This window comes from Pholis gunnellus (assembly GCF_910591455.1).
Source record: "Pholis gunnellus genome assembly, chromosome: 12".
In the NCBI taxonomy this organism is placed as follows: domain Eukaryota; kingdom Metazoa; phylum Chordata; class Actinopteri; order Perciformes; family Pholidae; genus Pholis; species Pholis gunnellus.
Window position 1 is genome coordinate 11,109,481 of NC_136539.1, and position 10,470 is coordinate 11,119,950.

The window sequence follows — 10,470 nt, forward strand, 5'->3', positions numbered from 1 at the left end:
TATCCAGTACTCAAGCAATTCGCAGGCAGAGAAGCTATTTTTATGATGCCCCACAAACACTCAAAGTCATTTCATCCGCAGCAACATAGAGGACCTATCTGTCTATGACTGATTGTCTGTATTTCTCCTTTCTCCTTTTTTACCCTCCTCTCTGCTCAGCTCATCCTCCGACTCTCCCCCTCAGTGACTTCACCTTTTCACCTCTAGTGCACCTTCTTCTCTCACTTTCTCTCCTCCCGCTCCAGTCTTTGTGTCTCAGGTGCGTGTTCGGCCTGTGAGCAGTGATGGGGGACTGGAGTCTCCTGGGGAATTTCCTAGAGGAGGTCCAGGAACACTCTACCTCGGTCGGGAAGGTCTGGCTCACCGTCCTCTTCATCTTCCGCATCCTGGTGCTGGGCACGGCAGCCGAGTCGTCCTGGGGTGACGAGCAGAGCGATTTCCTGTGCGACACTAAGCAGCCCGGTTGCACCAACGTGTGCTATGACAACGCCTTCCCCATCGCTCACATCCGCTACTGGGTGTTGCAGATTGTTTTTGTCTCCACACCGTCCCTCATCTACATGGGCCACGCCATGCACATTGTGCGCAGGGAGGAGAAGCTGCGGAGGATGGAGCAGGACCAGAGGGAGGAGAGAGGGGAGGGCGGAGGAGACCTGGAGGGGGAGAAGGAATACCTTCAGCAGAAGGTGAGCGCAAGAATATTGGCATCTGACGGGACTGGCCGTTTTCGCCTGAGAGGAGCGCTGCTGCAGACATACATCCTGAGCATCCTGATCCGCACAGTGATGGAGGTGACATTTATCGTGGTGCAGTACATGATCTATGGGGTGTTCCTCAGGGCAATGTACCTGTGCAAGGCTTGGCCCTGCCCCAACCCCGTCAACTGCTACATGTCCCGGCCCACAGAGAAGAACGTCTTCATCATCTTCATGCTGGTGGTGGCCAGTGTGTCTCTGCTGCTCTCTGTGCTGGAGCTCTACCACCTTAGCTGGAAGAGCGCCAGGAGGTGTTTACACGACAGGAGGATGCAGAAGGGCAACCACAGAACCGTGACGGTGTCCGCGGCCTTGGAGCCCAACAGCCCACCTCGGCCCTCGGCCTCCTGCACCCCGCCTCCCGACTTCAGCCAGTGCCTGGCAGCTCCGAGCTCCATGAACCCCATGGCCTCTATGGCCTCTCATCCCTTCAACAACAGGATGGCGCTGCAGCAGAACTCAGTCAACTTGGCCACAGAGCGCCATCACAGCTGCGACAACCTGGAGGATGACTTCACGAGGATGAGATACGACCAAGTGCCCACAGAGCTGCCCAACAGCTGCTCCCCATCGCCGCTGCTGCACTCCAGCTACAGTAAGGACAAACGCCGCCTGAGCAAGACCAGTGGTACCAGCAGCCGGGCTCGTCCGGATGACCTGGCAGTATAGACTCACAACCAAGGAGAAGGGACAGAAAGATGAGTTTAGAAAGACCCAAAGAGGAGTTTTATTACTGAGTGAAGGGGTCAAAGCGTAAGGCTAATTATGCATCCTTTAGAAAGAGACACTGAGATCTGTAAGTGGACTGTGTGAACTTGACATGTGTGAGCTCTGTCAGCAGATAGAGTTTGTGAACCAATCTGCCCCAGAGCTCGAAAAAACTAACTGCAAAAGAAAAATATTTTCTAAATGAGAACAGGGTAACAGGTGTGATACCTGACTATTGCACATTTATGTTTTAGTAAAACAGTTAAAGCCAAAAACTAAGTGAGATTTTTTTTTAAAAAGACATGTAAGTGAAAATGACGTGACGCTTGGTGTGAGATGACAAACCATTTCTTTAGAAAGCAAAATACGGCTCAAATCTCAACTATTCCATGAATTACAATAGGTTTGTTCTGCCACTGCAAAAAAGATGAGAGATGAGAGATTTAGAGGAAACAGGGATTTAATATGCAATAAACTGTGAAGTTTGCCGGTATATAAATTAGTTTTTATGCAGTGAATCAAGGTAAAGTGCCTTAACAAGTGTGAAAATAAATCTCTTTACTATGACGTGTTTTTATACAGATTTTTCAAAAAGCCATTGCAAACACTGTACATTCAGATTAAGCCATGTGTTGACTTCCTAAACTGATTGCACTACACAGGTCGGCAAACATCAACTGTATCTCAAGAATAGTTACTGTACAATCTAAAAAAGAGGTGTGAGTAAAACTGTATTCATTAGTTATATATTTGACAGGAGTCTTGTGTGCAGAATGTAACCCGTTTTAGGACGTTCCTTATCAAGAGGGATTGAAGAGAAAAGAAGAAGAAGAGGTCCTGCTTGGATGCTGTTATGAGGAGACTCGGCCACTGGGTGGCAGCATTGCACTTGTGCTTTCAGTTTCTGTCCTGGAGCCATTGTTGTAAATAGTGAATTTCTCCCTATGCAATGTATGTTTCAGTTGATATCTTTGAATGTATGTTATTTCATTTCCGGTGTCTTGCAGAATCATTGAACAGGTTGTTTATGTTTATCTTACACAGCAAACATTCTTATAAAACCACAGAAATCTTTTTTTTGTTTGTTTTTTGGTTCTTTCACACAGACTTTTATGCAATAAATGTCATCACTAACTCATCACAAATAAATACATCTTCACCAGTACATTCTGCTCTGTTGTCCTCGAGGTGTGTGAATAATGTTCAATGTTAAAGTACTTCTTCGATCTTTATGAAACATCAGATGTGTGTTACTGATGTATTAAACGCACACTGAATAACACTGAGCTCAGAAAATCTTTTGGTTGATGCAGAAATGCTATGAACTAAATGATGAGTGGAAATAAACAAGATGATGTTGAACAGCAAACATATATGAAGGGTTTCCTGCATTTTTAGATCAGTATCCTCTCACCATTTGCATTTTCCAGTCTGTTCTCACCAGAAAGGACCTGCAGGGGACAGACTGCAGGGGATGTGCAGTATTTATACAAACAAAGACTGTCTCGCCATCACTGCCAGGAAGCTGAGCCCTAATATCCAACTTGGTCTGTCACAAGCTGAGTCGAAAGCAAAGCTACAGTAGATGCTGCCATTTTATTTGTTTGTTGCCGATCAGATTCACCTCTGCAGAGTTACCCGGATCTTATTATCATTGAATAAGATCATGCTATAAACAGCTTATATTTCAGAGCAGCAGCCAGAGTGATGACTTCACACTGCTGTCCAATAAAATCTTCTCTCTTTTAAATCACCCATGGGCAAAGCTGAGGCGATGCTTTTTATGATCTGATAGCGGTAAATATATTCAGTACAACCATTATCTCAGGATTTAGGCTGGTCGTCCACTGGTCGGAAGGTTGGTGGTTAAATCCCTGGCCCCTGTGGTCTACATGTCAACGTGTATTTGGGCAGGAGATCCCAAATTGTTGTGAGTATGCATGCGAATGTATATTACACAGGGGAAAACAGGCACCTTGCAGTCCATTTACCACCCCCATAGGTTTGGTTTTCCAAAAGCCTAACGTTACAACAATACGCAATAGTACAATAATATTCAGTGCTAACGCACCTTCTGTCACTTCTATATATAATTTCAATGTCCCTTCTCCGGGGATAAATGTTAGGTGAAAATATTTGCCACAGGGCTTTTAAATTAGAAGAATCTGCATTTAAGATGGAAGATTCAGGAGTGGAAGAAGTGATCATTACTTCATGAAAAGTAAATTTCACTCGAGTATAAGCGGTGAAATCTTGTCTCTGAGTTTTATATTAGACCTATTACAGATATGGTTGAACCATGATGCATTGACCTGTAGCAGCTATTTCTTACTATTTCATATACTGGGTAACTGGGTATGTAAACGTAAACGTATGGGTAACATGTATCTTATACGTATAATATGAATTGGAAATTTTAATCTGTAACATAGTAACTGTGGCTGTCAAAATCATGGTGTGGAGTAAAAACTACAATATTTCATTGTTGAATGTAGTGGAGTAAAAGTATAAATAAAAAAAACACAAGGGAGGATAAAATTTTAAATGATAAAGTTCAAAAGACATTACTCCCGAAGCAGCTTTCACATTCGATGTACACATGTGTTATTATTACTGTACCAAACAAAATTAAATGACGAATCATTTAAAAGCCTAGAATGATTAAGTCAAATAAAATTGTAAATGAACAGTTTTATATAATTCCTGGTTCTTATCTTAATAATGAAAATATTCTTTTGTCTTTGTTTGGGATTAGAAACTTTCACGCGCAATCAAATGGGGTGCAGACACACCTGTAGATGGCGTTAGCGCGCTTTGATGCACCTTTTCTACTTTTTTGTAGAAGAAGAAGAAGAAGAAGAAGAAGAAAGATCCCATTGTGGATACCGGGAAATGTAGTTACGTCCACATAGCTATCACCTTCACTTTCAACGTGCAGCGGCATTTGCCTCCCTGCAGTTCCCGACATGTCATTGACTTGAAGCGGTGAGAAGAGTTGCTTAATGTCAAGATAATCTGTTATTTACCGAGGGTTTTATTTTACTATCGAGAGGAGCGAAAGATCTTCGTTTCACAAAGTAAGTAGCTAGCTGTTAGCTTAGTTGGCTAACTCACAAGAGTGAGCTTCGTTGTCATGGTGCAGTTAGCTGGAGAGACTGTGGAGAGGTCAGACCTCATGTTGTCCCACTGTGGTGAAAGTAGCTAGCCGTGCGGTGGAAACGTGTTTTATTCACGTGCTTCAAGCAGCAACGGGGTTGTATTGAAACGAGTTAAGCAATGTTTGATGGGCAGCAAGAGACGGTGTGAATAGTCTTGATCTAGTTAACGTGTGAGTATAAATAGAAGCGTTAGAGCTCATCGTTTCATCCACGGCATCATTGGACTTGAGGGGATGTTACATGTCACATGTTCGTCCATCCATAACGCTGTTTTTAATAATTAAACAGAATTTGAGAAAATGTGATGAGCATTTCCAAACAAACTGTATATATGCTGCTATTCTATGCAATTATTGTAGTTATGTATGTAGTTGTACAACTTAACTTCCTGCTTTTGTAAGGGAGTTACATAACATCCGCTGTTAGTACCCAATGTGTGTGTCCGTGTTATATATATATATATATATATATATATATATATATATATATATATACAGACACACACGCACACACACACGATAACATAACTTTTATAGACAGTAAGACAATAGTGTGGACTTGTATGATAATGTAAACACGGAATGGTTAATGCAACAAGTTGCTAAATACATGAGGTAGGTGGATATGACTGTAGGATTTGTATTTGATGGTATTTACATGTTAAACAGAGTGTATTGGTATACAACAAAGTTAGTACTACTTATTATTATTATATATACCATTAAGTGCCTTCTGTGTGTATGTAAGTATTTAACTGGGGAGGTTTTACGCTGATGTGAATTATTTACCCTATTCACTTGTAGTGTATTGCAAAATGTACAATAGATATCTTTAAACGCTGTTTTCTTGAAAAAAAATGTTTTTAATACTTTAAGGCAGAAATCTCCTCGTCAGAAGCACTGACATACAGCAAACTTTACTCTTTCATTCTTGTCTATATTCTGAAGGTTTTTACAGAGGGGTTTGTTCAGATGTCATTAATATCTTGATTTATACAACATTGTAATACTTAAAACATGGTGAAAAACAAGTGTAAACCTTTTTTAATGCAGCGTATATAGTAGGAGTATATATATGATAAACTGCTCTAGCTGGTATTTGGAATAAGCATACTGTAGGTAAGAAAGCGACACTGTGGAAGGAGGACAAATCAACTTTGGTTCACCCAGATAAAGTGAGCTTAGGGAAAGAAACTAGTTCTACAAATCTGAGGACACGGTCAAGAGTTTTCTCAGCAAGGAATGTAACCGATTGTTCCTAACGCTGGATGTTCGTTGTGTCATTATAGAAGTCCTTCTTAATCTTCCTCTGAATATTAACCGTGATGCGTGTGTAGTTAATTCAGACGCTGATACAATACGTCTGTTTGTTTCACAGCTCGGCCATGAGGAATCTTTGGACCAAAGCAGGTGTTTTTGGTTCCGTGTCGGTGGCTTTCGGTTCAATGCTGTGGTCACAGAAGCAAGCTGAGGTGGCTTCCAGTTGCACCTCCGCTGATCCTAGTTCTCCCTACCAACTCAAATTGGTCCAAGTGCTGTTCCGACATGGTGCTCGAACGCCGCTAAAGTCAATACCCGGCGTTACGGAGGTAGAACTCTTTTTCTGTGTTTCCCCCGACTCGTTAAGTGTTCCGTGTACATTTTTAAAAAATGATCTCTGTATAACAATTATTTGTTGGTTCCAGGTCCAGTGGGTGCCGAAACTCTTGGAGCCTCCGGCACACACCCACATCAACTATGAAGTGACAGATCTTCATGGGGGCCCGAGACCTCCGGCTGCTATAGAAGACGGCTATCGGCAAAACGTCCTGAACGTAGGTGTGCTTTGTGGTGATCGAATGTGGTCTTATATGAACAGAGCGGAAGGAACAAATTCAGGTGCAGCAACTCGTTCCTTTGTGTGAGGATGCTTTAGAGGTGGAGCAGACATTTAAACGTGGTAACTGGAACAGTGGCTCTGACATTGAGCAAACTGGCATAGTTGAACCTTTTACTGGGCTTTTCCTGCTTTGACAAGTTTATACATGCTGTGGTAAAGGCCTGGTGTTTAAGGTTAGTTGATCTCTGCATATTTAGGTGTTCTTTTGCTTCATAGATGTGAAGCGCCTTGTGGATTCAGAAAGCTTCCCCCCTCTAGTGGCCTCTAGGACTCATTACAAAGCCTTACAGATGACGTGAAAGCGGCTTCATTCATTCAACAGCTCTCTGTAACGCTGCTGAACTGCGTGTAGAGCTTCCCAGTGAGATGTGTTTGCCAGCCTCTGTCCGTAGAGATGAGAGTTTTCTGCGCTGAGTTAGCTGCTTCGCTAAAGAGGTTTACTGTGCTGGATTTAGCTTAGAAAACCAAATCCCCACAATATGGACTCCCGCCATCCTCGTACCACATTCACTCTGGATTCCTGCACGCCATCGCAGGTGTGTGTGTGTGTGTGTGTGTGTGTGTGTGTGTTTGTTTGTTTGTTTGTTAGGCCACATGTGTGAGTATAACCGGATCCTGTTTTGTCGCCATTGGCAGGGTGGCACGTTCCCCGGTCAGCTGACCACATTGGGCATGCAGCAGCTGTATGAGCTGGGCGAGAAGCTACGGAGGAGATACGTTGAGGAGACCCATTTCCTCAGCGCCACCTTTAGCCCAGCTGAGGTCTAGTAAGTGTAGCATAGCAAGAGCCACTTGCCCTGTTTCTGCACACGACAGTTTTGATACATTGTGCTTATAAGCACAGTACAAAGGCTATCAGCCTAAATGCTTTACTTTTTTGAAGTTGGCTGCCTTCCATGACCTGTTTTTTCTCCATTTTTAGTGTGCGCTCCACAAACATCTTGAGGACCATTGAATCTGCCAAGTGCCTTGTAGCCGGGCTCTTCCTGCAAAAACAAACAGGTAGTTTAGAAAGCCACATGTGCACTATGTTGTTGTTCCTTTCTGGATCTCATCGAATCTGTTTTTTCGTAATCTTCTGTTCTATGTAAAGAAATTGTCCCCATATTAACAACGGAGTCAGCATCTGAAATCCTGTATCCTAACTTCCGTGGATGCAAGCTGCTCAAAATGCTTGGCAGGTATGTAAAGTACATTTTCATAGCAGGCCTCACAGCCTCCTTTGCACTCGCTACCCCCCCCCCCCCCCCAAAATAATAAAAACTGGAATCCAGAGTTGCGATGCCTCTGACAGGTTGTCACCGTGCGTCTGTGTTTCGTGGCTGACACTGTGTGTGTTCTGTGCAGCCACCTCTGGGCAGAGTCGTCCACTCTGCCAGACATTGCAGCAGACCTGCAGAGCATCCACAGCGCGCTGGGCATCGCCGCTCACCAGCACGTCGACTTCATCCTCATTAGGGACGACATGGTTGCCAGAGAGGTGACACCGCCGCATCATGATTCCTGTGACTTTTATTAGGTCTCACCACAAGCTATCAGAACACGTAGGATTATTGTGAGGACCTGGCTGGAGGCGGCCACCTGGCAAAGCTGCTAGTTATGCAAAATAAAAAAAACTCCACGACAGAGTTCATCAAGTTTCTAGACATTCGAGCAAGTTTAAACATTGAGGGAATTTACTTGTAATTCAAGATATCTTAAAATAAGTTATAATTCAGTGAGTGAAAGTAATTCATTACTGGATTGGAATATATCTGTTGTCATTATCAGACTACAGAGGGGCATTTTATGTCCAAATAACCGTCTTTTACTGTAAATGTCAATAATGGGGCCCCTACAAGTTCTGAAACAAAAATTCATAAATGTGCTGATTGCTTCCCCCAAACAAATACTGAAGCCCCACCCTAAAATTCTCTCTGATTGTGTTTGGATCCACCTGTTACAACTCATACAAACTAACAAACACATTGAAGCAATTACTGAAACCTTCGATACTGTAAGTTGCCCACAATAGACACCATTTTGGAAAATAACTATAATGAAGGGCAAACCTGTCAAACATATCTCATGACCAAAGACGGTGAGCAAATCTTCAGCCGTGTTGGTTTTACTTTTGAGGCTTGTGTGGCTCAGTGACACTGACTGTGTCGCGTGTCTGCACATTAACAGGCGCACGGCCTGGCCTGCCCATCAGCGCTGGACAACTGGAGGAACACCGTGGAGCAGAGAGCTGTGGAGATGATCTGCCACGTGTATGGATACAACAGCAGGTTGGATCAAACAGGAGGAGGGGCTTTTTTTTATTTGTATGTAAACCATTTGTTATGGGTTTAATTCGTCTGCTGTGTTTTTAGCACGGAGATCTTGCAGCTGTGTGTGGGAGCCCTGCTGCACTCATTCTTAACCAACATTGAGAAGAAACTTGAGGGCACCTTATCAGAGCCAGACAGGTGGGACCCCTCTGGATGGACTTACCCATTATTATTATTTTTGCACAAACTTCATTGTGTCTGGTCTTTTTAAACTGTCCACTGTTAATATTCTGTCTCCATCAGGAAGCTATTTTTGTACTCCGCACATGATACCACTTTGATCCCCTGTTTGATGGCTCTGGGGATTTTTGACATGAGATGGCCACCGTTTGCCGCCGATATCACTATGGAGCTGCACCAACACCAGGAGACCAAGAAGCCCTTCGTTAAAGTGTCCTACATAGGCCAGGTAGCGGATGACAATGTGTCTGTTCATTCGGTACGCGTTTGCATATTTCTTTTTGTGTTTTACTTTGAGTTGGTTATCTCTTTCTAGGATCAACTCATACCGGGTTGTAGTGGAGTCTACTGCCCCCTGGAGGAGTTCAAGCAGGTCCTCTCAGCATACTCCCTGAGCTTTGAAGCCTACCACTCACTTTGTACCAGCGGAGAGGGCCTGACCGAACCCTGAACCGTTAACTCACGTCTCACCGCAGTGCTATCCATGACGTTACACCCCGGCAGTCACCACACATCATGTTTCTGTTTCTTCTACATCCTCCTCCTCTCACGCCATCCAGCCACCGTCACCAGGGAAAGCTTTCTTGAGTGTGCAAGTCCTGGATTACAGCATCAGTTTACACAGACTCTCATTTCATAGTTCCTCATCTTCATGTAACATTTAGGTAGATGGATTTAATGGTTATGGCGTATTGACAAGTATGTGCAGAATAGTTTAGCCAAACAGTGTTTACGTGATATCAGATGCTTAGTGCGTATGTGTCTGTATGCAATTAACCCGTTTTGGCTCGATGATGAAGGCTCCATGTTTTTCTTATGGTCAACAAAACACCAAAACCAACAATGTCTGGCCTGTTTTAAAAGTAGATGAAAAATACATACTTTCATTTGTGGTGATACTTGTTTTAGGATAATGTGGCACCAATGCCGTAATCTGACTGCTGATGCAATTGTTCTGCCAATTTGGTTGTGTTCACAATCAAGTCTTTCACATTCAATCATTTTATTGCTCAAGAGACACTGATTAGTCCATGCACTGGATCTAATGTTCGGGGATTCAACTTTAGGTTGCCTTCTTGTGGGGATTTGTTGTCACCATCAGACCACAGTATAATGAATACATGAATATATAGAGCTGTGTTACAATAACACGCATTGTACCTCATCAGCGGGATTGTCCCGTGAGCTGCTGTTTAAAATACAAAGGTTTGCATTGGTGACTCATAAAGATTTCAAATCGATATTAAGTCTCTTTTTTTGGGGGGGGGGGGGTTCTCGTCGCGTGTACTATTCCTACCAGCCAAGTAAAACTTTAAGACATGGGTTACTAAAGCGCAACTAGTTCAGTTGAGTTCAACACGCTTACACCTATTTTGGAAGTGTGGTGTCCTCCGAAAGTAGCGCTTGCTAAATACCTCATGATAAAATGTCGACTTGGCAACGGCTGCTTTTCTGTATGACTTGCTCTCTTTGTTCTAG

General features: G+C 43.3%; 2 protein-coding genes across 3 annotated transcripts; both read left to right on the top strand.

The window, feature by feature from the left end:
- Positions 1-284: 284 nt before the first annotated feature.
- LOC306703808 (gap junction alpha-5 protein-like) lies at positions 285-2,478 on the top strand (the record flags this gene model as incomplete). Its single annotated transcript, XM_079169888.1, has 1 exon — positions 285-2,478. The coding sequence occupies one exon, from the start codon at positions 285-287 to the stop codon at positions 1,422-1,424; it is 1,140 nt and encodes a 379-aa protein (XP_079026014.1). The 3' UTR covers positions 1,425-2,478.
- Positions 2,479-4,355: 1,877 nt separating this feature from the next.
- Positions 4,356-10,202, top strand: acp6 (acid phosphatase 6, lysophosphatidic). Of its 2 annotated transcripts, none has more exons than XM_079169885.1 (11): positions 4,356-4,540; positions 5,999-6,209; positions 6,306-6,434; positions 7,136-7,266; positions 7,422-7,501; positions 7,593-7,680; positions 7,847-7,979; positions 8,669-8,769; positions 8,854-8,949; positions 9,055-9,220; positions 9,308-10,202. In XM_079169885.1, the coding sequence occupies exons 2-11, from the start codon at positions 6,006-6,008 to the stop codon at positions 9,440-9,442; spliced, it is 1,263 nt and encodes a 420-aa protein (XP_079026011.1). In that variant the 5' UTR covers positions 4,356-4,540; positions 5,999-6,005; the 3' UTR covers positions 9,443-10,202. The 2 variants fall into 2 exon arrangements, with proteins under 2 accessions (XP_079026011.1, XP_079026012.1); XM_079169886.1 differs by having other exon boundaries at positions 4,356-4,448.
- Positions 10,203-10,470: the final 268 nt, after the last annotated feature.

What these genes read in the sequence shown, in the direction of transcription:
- acp6 (XM_079169885.1), top strand. Translation starts at nt 6,006, where the DNA reads ATGAGGAATCTTTGGACCAAAGCAGGTGTTTTTGGTTCCGTGTCGGTG. An exon ending in TTTAGCCCAGCTGAGGTCTA is followed by an intron (nt 7,267 to 7,421) that starts GTAAGTGTAGCA and finishes CTCCATTTTTAG; the next exon opens with TGTGCGCTCCACAAACATCT. An exon ending in GTGTATGGATACAACAGCAG is followed by an intron (nt 8,770 to 8,853) that starts GTTGGATCAAAC and finishes CTGTGTTTTTAG; the next exon opens with CACGGAGATCTTGCAGCTGT.